The sequence below is a fragment of the Schistocerca nitens genome, chromosome 5, assembly GCF_023898315.1.
Source record: "Schistocerca nitens isolate TAMUIC-IGC-003100 chromosome 5, iqSchNite1.1, whole genome shotgun sequence".
Lineage (NCBI taxonomy): Eukaryota > Metazoa > Arthropoda > Insecta > Orthoptera > Acrididae > Schistocerca > Schistocerca nitens.
Window position 1 is genome coordinate 871,430,628 of NC_064618.1, and position 23,394 is coordinate 871,454,021.

Here is a 23,394-nt window from a genome sequence, read left to right on the forward strand (position 1 = left end):
GAAGGCTTGCACATTCCTCGCCACATACGGCGGAGCGTTGTCCTACTGAAAACGGCCTGCAGGAGGGACAGTGCCTCGGGTTGCAGAACCTCCCTGATGTAGCACTAGGTGTTCCGATTGTCTCAAGACGTAGGAGGTGAGCTCGCATTTTGTAAGATCACACTTGGCTTTTGTCTGCTATGCCGCTCAACAATAGTCTGCCAGATTGCGTTCACCACGGCGCCATCGAAAGCATATACGGCCATCACTCTAGGAGAAGTTGAAGCAGTAGTCGCCCAAAAATGCTACATTCTACCCCTCAGCACGCCTGTGTCTACTTTGAGGTGTGTCTGTGTTGTGTACATAGTTCCGCGTAGTCAGCGCGTACACAACTTTCCCACTAGAGCTGCCCCACTAAGCACAACAGTACAGGCGCAGCGCTCGTCCGTCTCCACACTACGAGATGGCGCTGCCTTAGAGATGGACCAAATTCTGCTTCCGCCGATCTGCGTATTAATATGTAACGCAGCCAATGAGATTGCTGCTAACGTAGAACCTTTTCTCCTCACGGATCACACTCGTGCAGCGATACCTGAACACGCGAGTCTACAGACATCCGATTAGTCAGTCTGTATTTGTCTGCACCAGTCTGTACCAGTCTGCATTAGTCTGTATTCAAGTTTCAGTCTGCGCCTAATACGATTACCATATTCCTGTACATAGCCATGAAGATAAATGAATAGACACTTTGTCAAGTATCAGAGATATGTGAGAATAAGATTAACGTACCAAGACCAAAGGAACTTCAGATTGTCAATTGTAAACAGCATCCAGAAGCAAGTTACGTAATGTCTACGCTTTTTATTATTTTAATAAATGTGTGTGAAAATTAATCAAGTTCTGATTAAAGTTGGCCACCGTCAATCTGCTACTCTAAGTGTGCAAGTGGAATTTCTATCGTCTGACCTAACGGCAGAAGATAAACACGCCACGATAAGACCACGAGACATATTGCTGACACTCGCCAACTTCGTTAGAGCGACAAGTCAAATAATCTGATGGTGTGTGTACCGAAGGTCTTACAGTACGCACACCACAGTCAGCTTTCACGTGCCCTTTGCAGTCTATGGCGATGGTGGGTTCTGGTCAATGGAAAGCCAACACGATAACATGAGCGCCACAAGTCCGCAGAAGACGGCATGGAACCGTCATGCAGTGCTCCAAAGTCGCGCCAACACTGTGGACGAAGCTGTTCTGTCTTTCACAGCCAAGTGGAAAAAATGGCGGTCGTGTCACGTGGTCACACTGTGTCGTCCAGTACCCCGTTGGCGCTGTGTGCTTCCCCGTTCTCCACTGGCTCCACGTACGTCACGCTGTTGGCAGCGTGCCTTGTACGAACCGCAAAGTCCCGAAGACCAACCATTCTACCCCGTTCGAACGCACTCACATGCCGATATTCCATGCTGTGATGTCGTTGAGACATAGTGGCACTTTGGTAACACGTTTCCACTTCGTATGAGGGCTGCGCTGCAACTGAGTGTGCGTAACACTGGTCTGCCAGGTCACACAAAAGAGGGCGCTGTTGGCGCCACCTGTCTGCTGTTAAAATCACTTTTTACGGTTCTGCTATTCTACACGTCCTTTCATCGTGGCTTGTTGCAGACCACTGCCTCTGAGTGTTTCACTTTTTACAAATAGTAGTGTACATCCGTCTTTTGCATTTTACCAAGACATTCTGTAGTGAAAAGGTCAATACAAAGGTTAAGTTACGACACAATCCACATTTTGCTTTGTTCAGAAATACACAAATTCATGTTTTTGTCCCATTACAAACGTTAACTACTTGCGAAAATGTTACCAATGGCTGCAGTTTGTGTAAAGTTTTACCGAACACGTAAAAAGTAAAGTCTAATGTGATGTAAATATACTAGTACATATTCTTTCATAAGTAACTTCTGATGAAGTCTTTCACACTAATCATAAATACATGATTTAACGTAACGCAAATATTAGCAAAATTAGACACCTAGTAATTATGTCGGTAATTATTAAATAGTGGTTTAGTATTCTTAACGTCCCTAATATTTCGATTTTCAAATGTAAATGTTACGTGTCTTATTATTCTAAGTAATAAGTTTATGGCCATGGTTCATTTTATTCACCATCATTGCAATGTTATTAATCTGAAGTAAAATTCTGTAGCTGTAAGTTTGAAAAAACTGTAAATTCAACTAAGTTTCTACTATATGTGATTGGGAGAGTGTAAACCCAGGCACCTACACCCGTAAAGTCAACGTTAGTCAAAAGCTATTTTCTCTGTCACTGTACTATTGTCATTGCTTTTTGATTAACTTTTTTAACTATTGTATTTAGAAAACTTCAAAATTTTATTAAAAGTCAGATCAAAATTCAAGCTGCGTCTTCACACTTTTCTTTCAAACGTCACAAGACGCCTTGCACTGCAGGAACCTGGCACGCAACACGCCCATATTATTCGTGGATAAAGTGTAAGTACTTTTATTAGGAATTGTACATTAATGCTAGACAATCCAAATTTCGTGTTAAATACTTCGTTTTGACCAGTCACCTGAATCGAAGCATCGGACTATGATGTTCCTATTTAAAACTAACAACGCAGCACAACATTATAATGCCTACAAACTATCTATACATTCATTTGCGAAATACGGAGAATATTTGTTCCTACCCACCTGGTAAACATAATTATTTCAATGTGTATATGTGCTGGATGTTTCTGAAGAAGAAGTGAGTACTCTATGACTCAGCTGTACAGTTAATTTCGACAAACGTGCACTCGAGTCTCAGGGATGGTGTGATGTAGCTGCTTCTATATCCCCAGTTAAGTACTTGTCAGCTGCTGGGCTGTACTACTGCCGCCAGCAACACAGCAACAGGAGCTGTGCTGGTACTCTTGACCCCTACTGTGTTGGGCAAAGAGCTTTGCCCGACAGTTCTCAAAGAGGAAATTTTTTCAGGCTGCGAATATTTCACGTATTACATGAAAACTGTACCTTTGGTACTAATTTAAATTAAGAACTGAATTTCGACGTGCTTAGAGACCACAAAATTTGGTAATTTTTACATCACTTTTGTCACAGATGGAGAATTTGAACTTCATACATGATGTGAGTTGAACATTCACGAAGTGCTAAAAAATGCTGTCTTCCAAATCTCATACATAGCAAACCTCTTGCCTAGTGAGGCATTTTGGTAACCACCGAAAAGGAAAAGTCAGTGAATTCAGTAGCTTTACAGACATGTTACCGTAAGCCTGAAACTCTTTCCCAAATGAGAAAAGTTTACTCATTCGAAAAAGTAACGTAACTACGGCTCTTATTAAAATTAAGTATACATATTTTTTACGTTCTTAAAGACACTAAACATATCTATAACACATGCTACTTTAGGATTTTATAACTGAATCTCGCAGAAATTTTTCGTCGCCATCGAATGCAAGGTCTGTGTCGGATGCCTGCAGACTGTAGTTGTTGGGATAACGTGGCAACGTTGGATGCCAATTAATGTAAAACAGACTGTAGGTGACTCTCAAAGTCGTATTGTGAGGGTGTGAAAGTATTACATATAATACTGAATATCCGGATATCCCAACATAGCACATATGGAGGTACTGTAATTCAAACTCTCGATCTGCTAGAGAAAAGTACCCTACTAAGTTTTCAGTGGGCATGGTGCTGGATTCGTAAGTACTTACTCCTGTTTTCGGAACAACTACTGTGAGTCTTCCAGTTTCGAGCACACGAATTCTACCCAACGTGCAGTTGTATGGAATGAAGATGAATTAGATTAATATTATAATTTTACAGAAACTGCTGGTGCCTGTCACATAAAAGGAGCTATCTTGCGAATTGTTATTGCAGAATACTTATAAGGTAATTGTAACAGTCTAGAAGAAGAAATTGCAGTTCATGAGAAATCGAGATGCATTATTGAGCTAACTGTCAGACAAGAAGAAACAGTTAGTACATTGTGGAGATTTCAATGCAGATTTCTTAAGAGATACAGACAGTAAAAACGAAATTAAATTATTACGAGGGCAGTTCAATAAGTAATGCAACACATTTTTTTCTGAAACAGGGGTTGTTTTATTCAGCATTGAAATACACCAGGTTATTCCCCAATCTTTTAGCTACACAACACTATTTTTCAACGTAATCTCCATTCAATGTTACGGCCTTACGCCACCTTGAAATGAGGGCCTGTATGCCTGCACGGTACCATTCCACTGGTCGATGTAGGAGCCAACGTCGTACTGCATCAATAACTTCTTCATCATCCGCGTAGTGCGTCCCACGGATTGCGTCCTTCATTGGGCCAAACATATGGAAATCCGACGGTGCGAGATCGGGGCTGTAGGGTGCATGAGGAAGAACAGTCCACTGAAGTTTTGTGAGCTCCTCTCGGGTGCGAAGACTTGTGTGAGGTCTTGCGTTGTCATGAAGAAGGAGAAGTTCGTTCTGATTTTTGTGCCTACGAACACGCTGAAGTCGTTTCTTCAATTTCTGAAGAGTAGCACAATACACTTCAGAGTTGGTCGTTTGACCATGGGGAAGGACATCGAACAGAATAACCCCTTCAGCGTCCCAGAAGACTGTAACCATGACTTTACCGGCTGAGGGTATGGCTTTAAACTTTTTCTTGGTAGGGGAGTGGGTGTGGCGCCACTCCATTGATTGCCGTTTTGTTTCAGGTTCGAAGTGATGAACCCATGTTTCATCGCCTGTAACAATCTTTGACAAGAAATTGTCACCCTCAGCCACATGACGAGCAAGCAATTCCGCACAGATGGTTCTCCTTTGCTCTTTATGGTGTTCGGTTAGACAACGAGGGACCCAGCGGGAACAAACCTTTGAATATCCCAACTGGCGAACAATTGTGACAGCACTACCAACAGAGATGTCAAGTTGAGCACTGAGTTGTTTGATGGTGATCCGTCGATCATCTCGAACGAGTGTGTTCGCACGCTCCGCCATTGCAGGAGTCACAGCTGTGCACGGCCGGCCCGCACGCGGGAGATCAGACAGTCTTGCTTGACCTTGCGGCGATGATGACACACGCTTTGCCCAACGACTCACCGTGCTTTTGTCCACTGCCAGATCACCGTAGACATTGTGCAAGCGCCTATGAATATTTGAGATGCCCTGGTTTCCCTCCAAAAGAAACTCGATCACTGCCCGTTGTTTGCAACGCACATCCGTTACAGACGCCATTTTAACAGCTCCGTACAGGGCTGCCACCTGTCGGAAGTCAATGAAACTATACGAGACGAAGCGGGATTGTTTGAAAATATTCCACAAGAAATTTCCGGTTTTTTCAACCAAAATTGGCCGAGAAAAAAATGTGTTGCATTACTTATTGAACTGCCCTCGTATTAGGATGAGTCAGCCTAATTTCAGTAGTCATTTTTCCTGAGCAGTTATCAGACTGAAACAATTAATGAGTACCCATTCGTCAATAGACCAGCTGATAATGATGCATAATTAATGGGAATAAACAATATAGTATCTTAGCGCCCTGAGGTAGGTTCATACAAAGCTATGAGCCCTGTTAATGGGAACAAGATACAGTGCTTTAAGAGTAAATTAAAAAGGTGCTATAGGGTGAGATACATACAGAAATTTATTCTATAGTAAATTCGTGTCAATATTTGAAAGTAGCTTATTGAAAATGTTGCCCAGAAAATCCATTAAAAAATCAAGTAAGCTATCTATAGCAAAATGTATTATAATCTCATGTACGAGATAGAGTAAAATTTATGTGAAGTACAGAATAAGTGAAGATCTTACACTACTTGTACGCTAAAAAAACTGAAATATTCTAAGGAAAGTCATTAAAATAACGAGAAGTATACATGTCTTTACAAGAATTAATAATGCAGATAATAATATTCAAACTATAGGGAATATTTTCAAACAGCAGACAGGGCACAAGCTGCGAGTACTTCTAACAATAATTTCTTAAATATAGCAGCAGGATCAAATGTCTTAGTTAAAGAAGTAACAGAACATGTTAAAATGACATTCCAAAAACGTTTTAGCAACTAGAAGTAGCACCAACACCCTCTACTTAAATTAATGTAGTTATAAAAAGAATTCTGAAAAGTTGTTCTTCCTCCGTAAGTAAATTCATATGTTAAACATGTGATGTACTACTGACAAGGGAATCTTTACAGACAGATTAAAATATTCAACTGTTAAATGTCCTTCTAAGAAAAATGACAAGAAAGACTCAAACAATCGTCGACCGATCCTTACTGACATCTGTTTCCAAAACATTCGAAAAAGTAATGTACTCAAAAGTAGTCAAACCATTTAAGCAGAAAAAATTTACTTAGCGTATCATAGTTTGGATTTCAGAAGAGTGGCTCGACCGAGAATGCTATTTATACACTCACTAATCAAATACCACAAGGCCAAAATAATAAACTATAGCCAGTTGGTATTTTTTCCGATCTTTTCAAGGTGTTCGATTGCATTAATCATCCTACACTTCTAGAAAAACTTAAGTTTTATTGAACTGATGGGTTTCCAACAACTGGATTGAGTCAGACATAACAAACAAAACGCAAAGAGTTGTGTTGAATAGTAAAATAGAAACGTAGAAAATGTTAGTGACTGGGGAGAAATTGCAAACGGAAACCCACAGGGTCATATTTTTGGTCCAATCCTATTCCTTCATATATACGAATGGTCTCCCACTTAACATTGAATAAGCACAGTATATACATTCTGCAGATGACACTAGTTTTATAATAAAGCCCATCAGACAGAAAGTAAAAGAGGAAATTGTTAATTATGTTTCTCAACGAATTATCAAGTGGTTCTATGAAAACCAGTTCTTCCTACACTTTGAAAAAGGAAACTGTATTCAGTTTTGTACAAGCAACAACATCAACAACTGATGTAGCATATGAGCAGTAGTCAGTAAATAGGTTAGAACGCTCCAAATTTTGGGGTATACATATTGATGAAAACCTGAATTGGAAGAAGCATATTACTGAGCTTCTCAAACAATTAACTTCAGCTTCTTTTGCTGTTTTTGTAGGGGTTAGTTGATGAAATGTATGATGAGATAAAAGAAATTATTCAGATAGGGATGGGAGACGAAACTTTAGTAGTCATGGGTGACTGGAACTCGATAGCAGGAAGAGAACGTAACATAGTAGGTGGACATGGAACTGGGTTAAGGAATGAAAGAGGAAGCCACCTGGTAGAGTTTTGCACAGAGCATAACTTAATCATAGCTAACACTTGGTTCAAGAATCATGAAAGAAAGTTGTATACATGGAAGAAGCATGGAGATACTGCAAGGTCTCAGATAGATTATATAAGGGTAAGACAGAGAGTCAGGAACCAGGTTTTAAATTGTAAAACATTTCCAGGGCCAGATGTGGACTCTGACCACAATCTATTGGTTACGAACTGTAGATTAAAACTGAAGAAACTGCAAAAAGGTGGGAATTTGAGGAGATGGGACCTGGACAAATTGAAAGAACCAGAGGTTGTACACAGCTTCAGGGAGAGCATTAGGGAACGATTGACAAGAATGGGGGAAAGAAATACAGTAGAAGAAGAATGGGTAGCTTTGAGAGATGAAATAGTGAAGGTAGCAGAGGATCAAGTAGGTAAAAAGACGAGGGCTAGTAGAAATCCTTGGGTAACAGAAGAAATATTCAATTTAATTGATGAAAGGAGAAAATATAAAAATGCATTAAATGAAGCAGACAAAAAGGAATACAAACGTCTCAAAAATGAGATCGACAGGCAGTGCAAAATGGCTAAGCAGGAATGGCTAGAGGACAAATGTAAGGATGTAGAGGCGCATAGATAAGATAGATACTGCCTACAGGAAAATTAAAGAGGCCTTTGGAGAAAGGAGAACCACTTGCAAGAATATCGAGAGTTCAGATGGAAACGCAGTTCTAAGCAAAGAAAGGAAAGCAGAAAGGTGGAAGGAGTATATGGAGGGTCTATACAAGGGTGATGTTCTTGAGGACAATATTGTAGAAATGGAGGATAATGTAGATGAAGATGAAATAGGAGAGTAGACAACATTCCATTAGAACTACTGACAGCCTTAGGAGAGCCAGGCCTAACAAAACTCTAACATCTAGTGAGCAATACGTATGAGACAGGCGAAATACCCTCAGACTTCAAGAAGAATATAATAATTCCAATCCCAAAGAAAGCAGGTGTTGACAACCGTGAAAATAACCGAACTATCAGTTTAATAAGCCACGGCTGCAAAATACTAACAGGAATTCTTTACAGACGAATGGAAAAACTGGTAGAAGCCGACCTCGGGGAAGATCAGTTTGGATCCCGTAGAAATGTTGGAACACGTGAGGCAATACTGACCCTACGACTTATCTTAGAGAATAGATTAAGGAAAGGCAAGCCTACGTTCCTAGCATTTGTAGACTTACAGAAAGCTTTTGACAATGTTGATTGGAATACTCTCTTTCAAATTATGAAGGTGGCAGGGGTAAAATACAGGGAGCGAAGGCTACTTACAATTTGTACAGAAACAAGATGGCAGTTATAACAGTCGAGGGGAGTGAAAGGGAAGCAGTGGTTGGGAAGGGAGTGAGACAGGGTTGTAGCCTCTCCCCGATGTTATTCAATCTGTATACTGAGCAAGCAGTAAAGGAAACAAAAGAAAAATTCGGAGGAGGAATTAAAATCCATGGAGAAGTAATAAAAAGTTTGAGGTTCGGCGATGACATTGTAATACTGTCAGAGACAGCAAAGGACCTGGTATAGCAGCTGAACGGAATGGACAGTGTCTTGAAAGGAGGATATAAGATGAACATCAACAAAAGCACAACGAGGATAATGGAATGCAGTCGAATTATATCGGGTGATGCTGCGGGAATTAGAGTAGGAAATTAGACGCTTGTTGTAGTAAAGGAGTTTTGCTATTTGGGGAGCAAAATAACCGACGATGGTCGAAGTAGAGGGGATATAATATGTAGACTGGCAATGGCAAGGAAAGCGTTTCTCAAGAAGAGAAATTTGTTAACATCGAGTATAGATTTAAGTGTCAGGAAGTCTTTTCTGAAAGTATTTGTATGGAGTGTAGCCATGTATGGAAGTGAAACGTGGACGATAAATAGCTTAGACAAGAAGAGAATAGAACCTTTCGAAATGTGGTGCTACAGAAGAATGCTGAAGATTAGGTGCGTAGATCACATAAAATGAGGAGGTATCGAATAGAATTGGAGAGAAGAGAAATTTGTGGCACGACTAGATGAAGGGATCGGTTGGTAGGACATATTCTGAGGCATCAAGGGTCACCAGTTTAGTATTGGAGGTCAGTGTGGAGGGTAAAAAGCGTTGAGGGAGACCAAGAGATGAATACACTAAGCAGATTCAGAAGGATGTAGGTTGCAGTAGGTACTGGGAGATGAAGAAGCTTGCACAGGATAGAGTAGCATGAAGAGCTGCATCAAACCAGTCTCTGGACTAAAGAGCACACATACACACACACACACACACACACACACACACACACACACACACACACACACAGTGTTGCCAACTCACGAAGCAGCCTGCTGACATATTTTGCATAGTTAAACTGAACAATATCCTATGTAATACTTTTATGGGGTAGGTCTCCACTTAGAAACAAGATACTGATTGCACAAAAGCAAGAATAACATGGGGTGCTCATCTGTGGTCTTCATATAGATATCTGTTCAAGGAGTTTAGCATATAATACATACAGTCTCTAATGAAGTTCAATATAAATGATTCATCAAAATTTTAGAGTAATACTTACAGTACAAGAGGAAAGAATGATCTTTAGTACCCATTATTAAACCTACCAGGGCCTCAAAAAGGTGTTCAATGCGAAACAAGAAAAAGATTTGACCATTTGTTGTATAACACAAAATGTGTGACTGCAAGCATAGAGGGTTTTAAATTTAACCTAAAATAATTTCTCCTGGACAACTCCTTCTGTATTTTGGGCCAATTTCTGTTTAAAGGTAGTAGCCTGTGAAATAAACATTATTATGTTTAACAGCTTGACACAACTAAAAACTAATGCGTTCATTAATGTTAACACAAATCATGTATATGTAACTTGTAAAGTAACTCGTTTCACATCTTTTGATAAATGGATCGTTCAAATGATGTATATAACATGTAACTAATAATCTAATTGATGATGATGATGTTGGTTTGTGGGGCACCCAACATCATGGTCATCAGCACCCGTACAGCTACCAGTCTTTCCATTTCCAATCTCGCTACTAGCCGAATGATGACGAGATGAGGATGAGATGATGAGGACAACACACTCAGTCCCCAGGCGGAGATAATCACCGACCTGGCCAGAAATAGAACCTGCGACCCCGTGATCCAGAGGCAGAAAGGCCTGTCTCTAGGCCACGTGCTGCGGACTAACTAATTGATGCATAATCTTCACATGTTGAAGGCAGCAGTACAAACCCTACAGCTGCTATCGACAGTACTTTCAGGCCATGCAGATATCTTTGTAGACTACTGCTCAACACCTTCGGAGATGTAGTAGAGGACTTCTGAAAAGTATTGGCTGAACAGGAGCCATTGGAGTTACTACTCTTAACACACAGCGCCGTAAGTGACTCAAAGAAGTCATCATTATAGCTGGCTTGCGAGTTAGCTACCTGCTTCTCCAGGGCCGTAATACCGTTAATTGGAGGTCAAAATAACAATTAATGGGGAATCTCCCAGCAGGAGTGGGCAAATCTAGAAATATTATGTAGGAAATATACCTTGGCACCAGAAGTGCAACAACTCTCACGAAGTATGGGCTCAATCAGTGTCAGTGAATATCACAACCAAAGACAATCCTTCATTTGCAAGCGTTTACGGCCTACGTACAAGACCGCATGAAGTGCTTCAGTGGTCAATATACTGGGCTCGTATTCGAAAGGGGCGAGATCCAAATCTGCACCCGGCCGTACTGATTAACACTTCTTGTGATTCCCCAAAACACACGAGCTGAATACATGAGCGTTTCCACGACATTCCTGTATTTCATTATAGGGTTTTCTCGACGTTGCTGTACCGATTCAGTTTCGCTTTTTTTCAGATTCCAGAAATTTTTGTGGAGATAGCATTTGAAACGGACGTGACATGTAGATTTTTGTTTGGAAGCGTCTAATCTGATAGAATAGATATGTTTAATGATGGGCATGTTGCGAATTTTTTTGAGAAGCAGGAGAAAAATAACTTTATTTCATACCTACGGTCAGGATCCAACAAACTAAACAGGAGGAAACGTTCTTACTTGATATACACCCAAATCCACCGAAAAAGAGGTAAATACCAGTTCAAATGTTTCGTCTTGAAGAAGTGTAATGATGGTACAGTATAGTTTTACAGTGAAACATATGCTACTTTCGTGTACTACCTGTATTATACAGTATGTTAGTTGAATAACGGAGTACCTACCTTGCTGCTAAGTCGCGGTGTATCAGTTCCATAGATTCGAGGTATTTCATACCCGATGCAATCTGCGACGCCATATATATGAGACATCCGTAACTGGAATGGAAATAATATTCATAAACTGAAGGAATAACTAATTCACTACCAAAAATTTTGAAATATTTTCTACTCACCAACTTACTAAGAACACAAATTACTACTTACTGAGAGGAACAAGTATTACGTATGTGTATTGTTAAGTAGAGAAGTATGCTGATTTCGTTAGTCTACTATAGAAAGATAGAGAACATTCCGAAAGACGAACAAAAACAGTCATTTGGAGATATTACTGATCTGCTCCCGTGACACAGTAACCCTTTAACACCTGTAGCAGAATTGTGTATTATTTTTCACACCGATATTTGTCTCAAGCTGAAAGAGAGGTGCGTGCTGACATACTACTCGTAGACTCATTTCAGTTTCTACATTAATATCGCATAGTATGAATATATACAATTATCCACTGTGATTTTGGCTTCGTAGGCAGTAATATTATTGTGTCACATATAATTCCTTGTCATCACTTAATCTGGAACAGGTATAAACGGTTGTCTTCAATGTCCGCGCCCTCGAATAGGCGCTAAACTGTAATCTTCTTTGCTTCCATTTTTTTTCATAGCATTTTAAAGACTTAAATTTGTCAGAAAGACGCTATGTACACGATAATGTTTCTGTCTTCTGTCAGCATAAAGAAAGCAACCCGTCTTTCGTCAGGTTGCAGGGAAATTATTTAGCTTCAAAACTCACCGTGACACTCGTTCCTAAACTTGGATGCAGCGATATGTTCATTCCTTTCTGAGTATAAAACAATCAACACGTGATCATAAATGACAGATCTCTGCTAAAGAACCTGAAATGAATCATTTCTAATTCTTACAAGGTACTGGGTAACAAGCACATGTATCCAACTTAAACGCATAATTTTTAAGTTTGCATTGTACTGCGTTGAGTACACTCAGTATAGTCAAATATCTGACAAAATATTAGTCACCCCATTTAAAAGTTTGTTAGGCCCTTTCAAGCACTGTATGTGGTGTGGAAATGTTACCAGGCCTTCACGTGACACTCCATTGTTGACATAAGACATGGCAGCGAAATGGCGGGTGTGCGCTGTTCACTTGTACGGAGCAAGTCCTGTAAGATGGCTCGACTCGACAGAGTGACAGAAGGGAGATACCGTGTTTGGACGTAAAGACGACCACAAAGTGAAATAAATTGCTCAATATATTCGTGTATCAACGCGGACTATCCATCATGTTTGCAAGGAATGGTGTACTACTCGCAGCGTTGTGCCACGGCTTCAGTACAGTGGTGGTGAAAAATATCCTAACCGAGAGGGACTGCAGGCGGGTGTCACGAATTTTCAAAAACAATCGATATCAAATCTCACCAGTTTCTGAGCGGCAACTGCGGAGGGAACTGCATGCTATGTATATATGGAGTCGGGTATCTCGTTAACTGCAGCGGCCTTGCCGCAGTGCATACACCGGTTCCCGTCAGATCACCGAAGTTAAGCGCTGTCGGGCGTGGCCGGTACTTGGATGGGTGACCATCCGGGCCGCCATGCGCTGTTGCCATTTTTCGGGGAGACCTCGGCCTCGTGATGCCAACTGAGGAGCTACTCGACCGAATAGTAGCGGCTCCGGTCAAAGAAAACCGTCATAACGACTGGGAGAGCGGTGTGCTGACCACACGCCCCTCCTATCCGCATCCTCACCTGAGGATGACACGGCGGTCGGATGGTCCCGATGGGCCACTTTTGGCCTGAAGATGGAGTGCTATCTCGTTAAATGGTATTGCTTGTAGCGGCAAGTGAAGCTAGATGCATGAAGGGACCAAACAACGCACAATCTGGAAAACAGCTGCACATGTGTTTGTGTGCCGCAAACTGCCTCTTTTGAAGTGATGCAAGACTTTGAGTGCATCGACAGCCTAGCGAGGCGTTCAGACCACAGTGTGAGGAGGGTGCAGTTCAGTTCAAGCTGGAGGCTCACTTGGGTAGTTTTATGGGCGTTTTTCGTATGAAGCCTAGAACCTATTCATTCTGGTCTACGTGGATATGAAGCCGGAAGTTTACTTCAGTGTTTTCGATGAGCAGGTGACCAGATGTTCCTGTTTCTTCTTTATGAGTGAGATTTGGACACTGCTTTCTCTTACGTTGAGAGCAGCCGTGTTCTCAGGGCATCATGCTCACATCCCCAGTGTGACGAACACCCAGGCAGGCTATCAATTCTCTAACAGCCTGCGAAATCAACCGACCTGAAATGAACAGGAAATGTCTAACAGTATTTAAAAACCGAGGGAATTATAGCTATCACGATTCCCGCAGCTTGGCACATCTCCGGGTCAAATAATGAATGGGTGGCACCAACTGGCTACAATGTACTGGAAGAATGCTGTGGGTCTTTCCATGCGGAATTGCGATCAGTTTCAAGGCTACAGTGAATGTCACACGGTACTAGCCTGATGTCTGCTGTGGGTGATAATTCTTTGTTTTGTGTACTTAATTGATGAAAAATTGTAAGGGGTCCCATCTCAACGACTTCTACTGCGAATCGAATCAGCATGGTGTTTATGGCACTCTGGTCTGTAACCCTCGGTAGCTTTGAGGCAGGGCGCTTATTTTTCTCGTACCTAGGTCTCCTCGTACCCATTACATAGTCGGCAGTGGTATAGGAAAGGAAGAACGCCAGCCCCTGGCAGGCACAGTGGCTACGGCCTACCTCAGCTCGCAGCCCTCCGGCCTGGAGAGGAAGGCGGGCAGCGCGCCCATCTCCCCGTACTCGTGCAGCGAGCACAGCGGCTCCTCGGCAGAGCAGACGGCCAGCGCACGCGCCACGTTGTCGTCCCGCAGGCTCGCCAGCCAGCCCACCTCGTGCAGGAACTCCTGTCTGCCGGAACACACACACACACAAAACATACAACGTCAGTACAGCCACCCTACCAAAGTGATCCTGAGCGCCTGCCAGCAATCCTGACAAAGCTGTACTCTCTGCCAACCCTCCCATAAAATACCATCATGTAATTTTGGCACAAAAAATGGTTCAAATGGCTCTGAGCACTATGGGACTCAACTGCTGAGGTCATTAGTCCCCTAGAACTTAGAACTAGGTAAACCTAACTTACCTAAGGACATCACAAACATCCATGCCCGAGGCAGGATTCGAACCTGCGACCGTAGCGGTCTTGCGGTTCCAGACTGCAGCGCCTTTAACCGCACGGCCACTTCGGCCGGCTAATTTTGGCACATTTTGTAATATACAGAGTGTGCAAAAGAAAGTGGCGTGTAGAGGACAATCAAACAAGCACATAAATGGGATGCAAGTACATGTGTACGTATGTTTCAAATCGCCTCCTAAACAACTGGGCTGATTTCAACCAAGTTTGGCGAGCACACACACTACTGATTGCCTGGAAATAAGTGCTATCAGGGTAAGTACCACCTAGCTCCTATAGGAATGGGCTAGGGGTCAAATAGAGTTAGTAATGCCCAACATCTAGGCAGCTCTGCATGACTGATGTGTGTATGATTAGTGGCAGAATGCATTCTGAGGGATATACGTGCGGATGGGCTTAGCAGATCAGAGAAAGGGGGCAGGAGGAGATGGGTACTTAGAGGTTGAGTTGGATAGGAGATGGACAGAGAAAGTGGCCGAAAGGCGAGTGACAGAACAGACTTGAAGCAGGCCGTTGTGGGCGTGCGGTTCTAGGCGCTTCAGTCCGTACCGTGCTGCTGCTATGGTCGCAGATTCGAATCCTGCCTCGGGCATGGATGTCTGTGATGTCCTTAGGTCGGTTAGGTTTAAGTAGTTCTAAGTCAAGGGACTGATGACCTCAGACTTTACGTCCCATAGTGCTTAGAGCCATTTGAACCATTTTTGAAGAACAGACGTGAGGGAAGATTTAGAAGGCAAAGGCGGAAAGGGTGTGAGATGGAAGAGTTAGAGGTTATAAGGAGGCAATTGGATGAGACGAGAGAGAAATAGGACGAGGAACATAGATTAGGCGAGACAATTAAATTTTCCAGATGAATATCACGAAATCATAGCTTACTTCTACTCTCACGGATTTACTCACTTGGAGAACTTTAAAGGTGTCAAATACTGTTTGTCTCTTTCTTGTGCTGTTCAGTATAGCAACCAGGTCTTGTGAATCAGCACTGCAGCGAGATCATGCCACGTGGGTGAACACCACATACACAATCGTAATATCCTCTCTGGAGTCGTATGGTGTAAAAGTGCAGAAATTCAGTCGTATATGTGTCCAAGATATATGACATACGCGTTCGCGGGCGAGGCCGAGAATAAGAAGCTAGTAATTCTACTAAACATGGGTCCAGAAATCAACGGTTTCCTCGACATGAACTACACACAAGTGCAGTCAGGCTTAATTGAAAGTATAGGTTAAGAGACTCTTATCCAAAACGTCTATCTAGCTTTGATGAAACTTCCTGGCAGATTAAAACTGTGTGCCGGACAGAAACTCGGGACCTTTGCCTTTCGCGGGCGAGTGCTCTACCAACTGACCTACCCAAGCACGACTCACGCCCCGTCCTCACAGCTTTAATTCCGCAGAAGCACTTCTGTGAAGTTTGGAAGGTAGGAGACGAGGTACTAACAGAATTGAAGCTGTGAGGGCGGGTCTTGAGTGGTGTTTGGGTAGCTCAGTTGGTAGAGCACTTACCCGCGAAAGGCAAAGGTCCCGAGTTCGGGTCTCGGTCCGGCGCACAGTTTTAATTTGCCAGGAAGTTTCATATCAGCATACACTCCGCTGCAGAGTGAAAATCTCATTCTGGAAGGTGTGATGAAATTTATGACAGTGCCAACAACTGTATCGTTTTGTAAACGCAGTTTCAGCAAATTTAAGTTGAAGTAAGGTCGAGTGTGCGTGTAAAGAGATTGTCATACTTTGCCTATAGAATATCATACTACTGCTAAAATAGGCTTTCATTGCGCAATCAATATGTTTCCTTCGCTCAAAAAAAAAAAAAAAAAAAAAAAAAAAAATCACAATAAAATTATAATACAAAGAATTTTAGCAAATAAATACATTCTAACTTAATTATAGCCGTTTTCTTTTAATTCTAACCACTAATGTAGGCACTACTACGTGTTACTGAGGAGCTAATGAAGTCTGTTCTCTGTTACACAACATACCAAACCCAAGGTACAGTTGTTTATATAAATAATAAATATACATTTTGTTTAAATTTTTAAACGTTTTACACAATTTGTAATTTATTTACTGCAAAGATACATTTAATTCTTGTACATAATATATTTCATCAATAATTTCTTCAATTAATAATTTTCTATAGTTCCTAATTTTCATTAAACCTACTTATAGAGCATATATGACAAAGCAAAGGGACGACTACAGGAAAACTGTACAAGCAAATAGTCCTAATAACCATACATGCTTGTCTGAAACCGAACGGTATGCCCGATGCGACATGTTCCGACTAAGTACATGAACACCTCCAACACAGACCCCTAGTATTCAAACAACAGATAAGCACCTGAGGACTAACACATTATTACAAGTTTCTCACATGACCCCCATATGTGTGAAGGAAGGCTTCACCACGTCTCGTTATGGACGCCCAAACACGTAGAAACATCCCACGCGTGTTCCGAAGGGATTGACAAACATCCACAATGTATTCGGGGAATTGGTTGACAATATCAAAAGGACTGAAATACACCATAGCTTTTACATATCCTCACGCAAAAAAATTTCGAAACTTTCTAGTTGGAGAACCTGGGGAGCCATGTGATTGGCGCCAGAAAGTCCATTAACGGAGTCTCTTGAACCGACCAAGTAAACCTGGCGCGAAGGTTTCGACGCCTAAGTTAGAAATCACCCAGCGTTTCTCTACTAATTTATTTATGAGTCGTATTCTTGTGTACTCGGGATGAAATTGTTTGGAACACCATGTTGTGAACATTCTTTTGTCGCGACAGCATGTACAGACGTACCGAAGGGCTGGCGAAATCTCCCCCACCGAGGGCTGAAGCACAGTTGGGACGCAGAAACTGACGGAACAAAACCAAGAAAGTAAAACGCTTTAGCAATAAACAGTCTACAAGAAAAAACATTTCTCTCGAGGCGCCCCTGTAAACGCACGCCGCTGACGTAAAGTAATTTTACAGTGTCATTTCGCCGTGTAGCATCATAAACAAATGTCCATTACCGAACAGACGTCTATCGCTAATATGGTTGATGTGGCAACAGTGCACTTAGTTTACACAGCCACCGAATACACGGCTCGTTCGTGTTGACCCACGGAGCTCTCGCTGCTACTTGGTCACGTTACTGTAGGGGCTCAGAAACCGTAGAGTGGGTGCTGAAGCAGATACGCTACTTGGCCGCGGACTCTCGGTGTTTGCCGCTTAATACCGACACAGGACTCATACGAGGCTGTTTAACTGCCTCAGTGTTCTTCCACAGAATGACGAGTGAGATGAAATGCAGCTACCTCGTGTATCACAACATTTCATGTGCCTTTAATTTCTCGTCAGGAAATGCTTTAAATGAAAAATGTGCAGCTTCTCATGATTTTAGTCTCAATGAATGCTTGCAAGATCGAAGGAAAAGAGATGATTAAGAGCCATGAAGCGGCTTCCCATTTGGATAGCTTAAAGACTAGCTACAGCAGATATCCTTGACAAATAAGCTGCGATAACCCTGACACATGTTTCGCTAGGGCTCACGTCACACTAGCCCTCTACCTCAAGCACGCTCAGTGCTACAACACACTGACGGATATAGAAATGACGCAGTGAATTACCGGTCGCTAAGAGGCCCTACTGTTATTTAAGGACAGCAGTCTCCCAAGTAAATGACTTGCGGTGGTGGTCAGAAACACTGCGCTTCGCTTACCTCTTGGAGTCGCCGCAGCCCCTCCACAGCGACTTGACCAGCACCATCTGCTTCTTGTGCGACGACGTGACGCTGTCGTACTCGGGGGCTCCCTCAGCCTCGCACAGCAGCACCTGAGGACACACCAGTCCGTCAAGACACACGTGTACATACACTACTCAGCAAAGTTTGCAACACTATGTAATGCCAGAAATGCATATCCTCCTATTTCCATCTACTGCACTGCAAATATTTTTCCTTATTTTGTTACCTGAAGATATAACATTTATGTGTCTTTGTATATTGTAATTGTTTTACTATCTGTATATATATATATATATATATATATATATATATATATATATATATATGCATTTATGTCGATGTATAATTGGTTTGTTTTGTAAATATTATTTGTATTCTTACGCTGGGTCTTGCCTTGGGAAAACTATGCTATCGAACGATTACATCGATAGGTCGTGTGGAGAACCAAAGTGTTTAGGATCTTTGGTAGTGTTAACTCTGCCGCTTGGAGCGCGGGCAGAGAGAGTCTGGCTGGAGTAGGGCGGTGGAGCAGGTGTGTTGCGTGACGCTCCCGCGAGTTGCCGTGCTTCCGGGGTTTGGCAGCATGTAATTGCACTCGACTTGCTATGTTAGTTTCTGGCACGGTGTCGCGGACGGGAAACATTGGCTCACACACATAAAGAGCCCGTTTCGCCTGGTGACCGTGTCGAGAAGAAGGCGAGCCAACATCCAGCTTCTGCACAGCGACGGGCGACAGTAAGTGATTGTCGCCACCTCCTCTATCGACGACTACATACCTTCAATCAACCAACAAGGAAGACTGGAAGCACGTAAAGTTTTAGAACTGTATGGCAGACCTCGGCTTTTCAAACTATTCCAGTAGCAAGAACCTTTGTTACTCATTGTCCCAATTGCATTACCAAGCAGGGTCCCTTCCTTTTCCGAAATGAACTCGAGTGTCGTTGAAATTCAAACCCCAGAATTAAAGTAATATCATTCGATTTCACTGCTTTAATTTCAAAGTTCAGTTAAGGTATTCACAACTGGCTACAATATTTAGATTACACAAGCACAAATTAACAGTGTGAGTTTTGTTACCATATTGTAGCTTACCTGTGAATGCAGCTCATCTTGGTACGTACTAAATTTTACTATTGTTAATTGTTCAGAATCATTTAATTCAAGTTCAAACGAAAATCTCTTATTTCTAAATTGCGTAGATTCAAGTAACTTTTTAAATGATTGTTGAGATAGCCCAAGAGTAACCTTATTTTATTGAATTTCGTAGTGCTTCAGAAACAAAGTTCACTATTAATTTCAGTCACTAAATTAACTTTCAATTTTCCGGTTTTATTAATTCTTTTGCTAAATTAAGTCAGAGTGTAGCGAAATCTATTACTTCTGACGAACATTCAGTTTTCACACAACACGTGTCAACCTTCAGTAGCCACGCTTTTTGTGCTAATTATATGTGCAATAATCTTTCGTTTTCAGTTATTATAGTAGTTGTCCATAGGACTGGCGACGGCAATTTTCCCCAAAACTCAAATATCTAATTAACGCCAGTTAATTGTTAACGTAACGACCGCACATTTACTTTCTTTATTACCTTTACCCCTTTTGAAGATTAATTTCGACCAATTTCATTTGCATTTTTCCTTTCGTTTTGATGTAACCCTTTCCACCCTCTTTATCGACAGGTTAACTTCGGTGAAGATTGCTTTTCCCAAATTTCCATTAGGTACACGCGGTTTAATTTTTACTGCCATTATGGTCGATAAGTGAGGGGGAGGTTACAACTATCGTAAAATGTAGTCTACGATGCTAGAGGTCTCACTGACCTAGGCACTTCATGCATATCCAGTTAGAGCCCATGTACTGGACGGTGTTTACTTGCTGGCTTACTTTATGGCCGTTTCCCCAGTCATGGAAAAGTTAGCGCTGCCGCAGCAGCACACCGCGAGCAGTCCAGTATCAAGAACAGATTCGTTTACTTTGTGTTCAGCACTGCAGTAACATGCCGCGTAGAGGCGCACAACACATATGTTACATATCACTCAAAGTGGTGTGCATAAGGTGTGGAGAAAGTACAGGCAGACGTCGCAGTGAAAACGCCAATGCAGGATCGTTTACTCCAATTGTCGGCTCGCAGGCACCCAACATCAACTGCCACAAATATTAGAAATAACTTCGACCGGGCAACAGGGATTCTTATCTCAGACAAAACAGTGCATCAGAATGGTATTCACTGCAGAAGACCCAATGAGAAGTTCTGCACTGAACCAACGAAACCGACGCAATCGGAGGACCTGGCACATCAACATAGGGCCATTGGAGAATAGAGTAATGTCATGTTTGCTGACGAGGCCAGGATTGGTTTACGATCGGACACTAGACGGGTTATGGTTTGGAGAAACGCTAGACGACACCAGAAACGCGGATACGTCGAGGAAGTCCATCCGTTTGCAGGTAAAAATGTAATGTTCTGGGTGGCAGTATTTGACTGGTCACCGATACCTCAAGAGGTCCTACAAACTATTGTGAGGCCCTACAGACGTGAAGTCGATGATAACTTCATTCAAGTCCGTGACAATGGAAGACCGACTGCACCATACTCTAGCAATGTGTCACTATCTGTTTAAAGATGCCACATCAAACGAATGTCAGTCCCCAAACATTATTGCAACTGTTCTTGAATGGGATCTTAGCTACCACTGAGGAGTGGGACATCATAACCCAAGGGAAACTTGATGGTCTCATCCATACCATGCCTTGCGGAGTGGAAGAACTCCTCCAAGTGTTGATAGGACATACTCACTATTAAAGGCTGATAATAATCATCATCATTAGCTAAAGACATTCACTTTGTTTGCGAGATGTACACTTAGGAGAGTTTTGTAATGTTTTCTGCAACTAACGAAAATCATTTCTGATTTCTGAAGGACTTTATTAGGTATTGTACAGAGCTCAGTGGGTGTACTACGAGAAGTCATTGTAGTGGAACGTATGATTTCCTACCTTCTGTTGAGCTTTGCGTCTAGGAGAGAGTCATATTGTTCAAATGTGTGTGAAATCTTATGGGGCTTAACAGCTAAGGTCATCAGTCCCTAAGCTTACACACTACTTAACCTAAATTATCCTGAGGACAAACACACACATCCATGCCCGAGGGAGGACTCGTACCACCGCCGGGACCAGCCGCACAGTCAGAGTCACATTGAAAGAAAAATGTCGTGAAGGAAACACTAGTTTGGAAGCGGATACCACGCTCTAGTTAGAAGGCAAGGGGCAGCCGTGTTTTAAAGGCTGAGGTCAACGGATTACAAACTCGGACTGAACAAGGGCAGCATACGAGATCGTCTGCAACCTCGTAATATCTATAGGTCATTGGCTCTAAGATGAGATCTGATAAGTCTCGGACTTGATTTTCATTTATTGGGAAACAGCTATTCCAGGCAAATAATAGAGCACAAGAAACTTTAGTGTTGCTCAGTACAGGATAATCCCATCTGGGCAACATGTATTGCGTCGCAGTCAAGCACTGTCTGTGGTGTCTATCACGAGGCGCGACTGAGAAATGCGTTTCTGGTCTCCCGCTGGGTGTCCAGAGCACGCCCTTATAAAGCAGCGCTACACCCTCTCTGGCCTCTGATTGGCCCGCTTTCGAGGACAGAGACTCCGTAGCTTACTGGCACGAAGGATGGCCGTCAGACACGGAGTGAACGTCCACGGACAAAGACGTACATATTGCGGGATTGTGTTTTATTTCATTTCAATTATGTGTCATTATTTTCATAGAGTGTGAGATAAAGCGTCGCAATTATTAAATTATATTATAGCATCACTAAAAAGTATGTAATTATTCACTGCCAGCAGGTCAGCAGACAATAGCTTGCAGCTACAGTGCCTACGTCAAATATCTGGTTGTTACAACCAGTCCGCATCATCTCGTTTTCGGCAATAATGTCTATTGTTGCGAAGAGCAAGTACACCAGTAATTGTTTTAATATCGAGACAAAGCGGAAAACGTAAATCAGGATGTCCGGACAAAAAATCTGGTTTGATGTAGCTCTCCATGCTACTCTATCCTGTGCAACCTTCTTCATCTCCCAGTACCTACTGCAGCCTACATCCTTCTGAATCTGTTTCGTGTATTCATCTCTTGGTCTCCCTCTACGATTTTTACCCTCCACGCTGCCCTCCAATACTAAATTGGTGATCCCTTGGTGTCTCAGAACATGTCCTACCAACCGATCCCTTCTTACAGTCAAGTTGTGCCACAAACTCCTCTTCTCCCCAATTCTATTCAATACCTCCTCATTACGTATGTGATCTACCCATCTAATCTTCAGCATTCTTCGGTAGCACCACATTTCGAAAGCTTCTATTCTCTTCTTGTCCAAACTATTTATCGTCCACGTTTCACTTCCATACATGGCTACACTCCATACAAATACTTTCAGAAACGACTTCCTGACACTTAAATATATACTCGATGTTAACAAATATCTCTTCTTCAGGAACGCTTTCCTTGCCATTGCCAGTCTACATTTTATATCCTCTCTACTTCGACCATCATCAGTTATTTTACTCCCTAAAGCAAAACTCCTTTACTACTTTAAGTGTCTCATTTCCTAATCTAATTCCCTCAGCATCACCCGATTTAAATTGACTACATTCCATTATCCGTTTTGCTTTTGTTGATGTTCATCTTATACCCTCCTTTCAAGACACTGTCCATTCCGTTCAACTGCTCTTCCAAGTCCTTTGCTGTCTCTGACAGAATTACAATGTCATCGGCGAACCTCAAAGTTTTTATTTATTCTCCATGGATTTTAATGCATACTGCGAACTTTTCTTTTGTTTCCTTCACTGCTTGCTCAATATACAGTTCGAATAGCGTCGGGGAGAGGCTACAACCCTGTCTCACTCCCTTCCCAACCACTGCTTCCCTTTCATGCCCCTCGACTAATATAACTGCCATCTGCTTTCTATACAAATTGTAAATAGC

The 23,394-nt window shown here is 42.2% G+C and overlaps 1 protein-coding gene and 1 pseudogene across 1 annotated transcript in view; one reads left to right on the forward strand and one right to left on the reverse strand.

Moving 5' to 3' along the window:
* LOC126260784 (ALK tyrosine kinase receptor-like) overlaps positions 1 to 23,394 on the reverse strand; it is a 514,129-nt gene that overhangs the window by 88,309 nt on the left and 402,426 nt on the right. Inside the window, exons 10-12 of the mRNA XM_049958121.1 lie at positions 18,381 to 18,493; positions 14,222 to 14,389; positions 11,463 to 11,555 (exon numbers count right to left, since the gene is read on the reverse strand). Of these exons, the coding sequence (XP_049814078.1) occupies positions 11,463 to 11,555; positions 14,222 to 14,389; positions 18,381 to 18,493 (374 nt within the window). The remainder of the gene's footprint in view (positions 1 to 11,462; positions 11,556 to 14,221; positions 14,390 to 18,380; positions 18,494 to 23,394) is intronic.
* LOC126261029 (5S ribosomal RNA) lies at positions 12,958 to 13,075 on the forward strand (annotated as a pseudogene).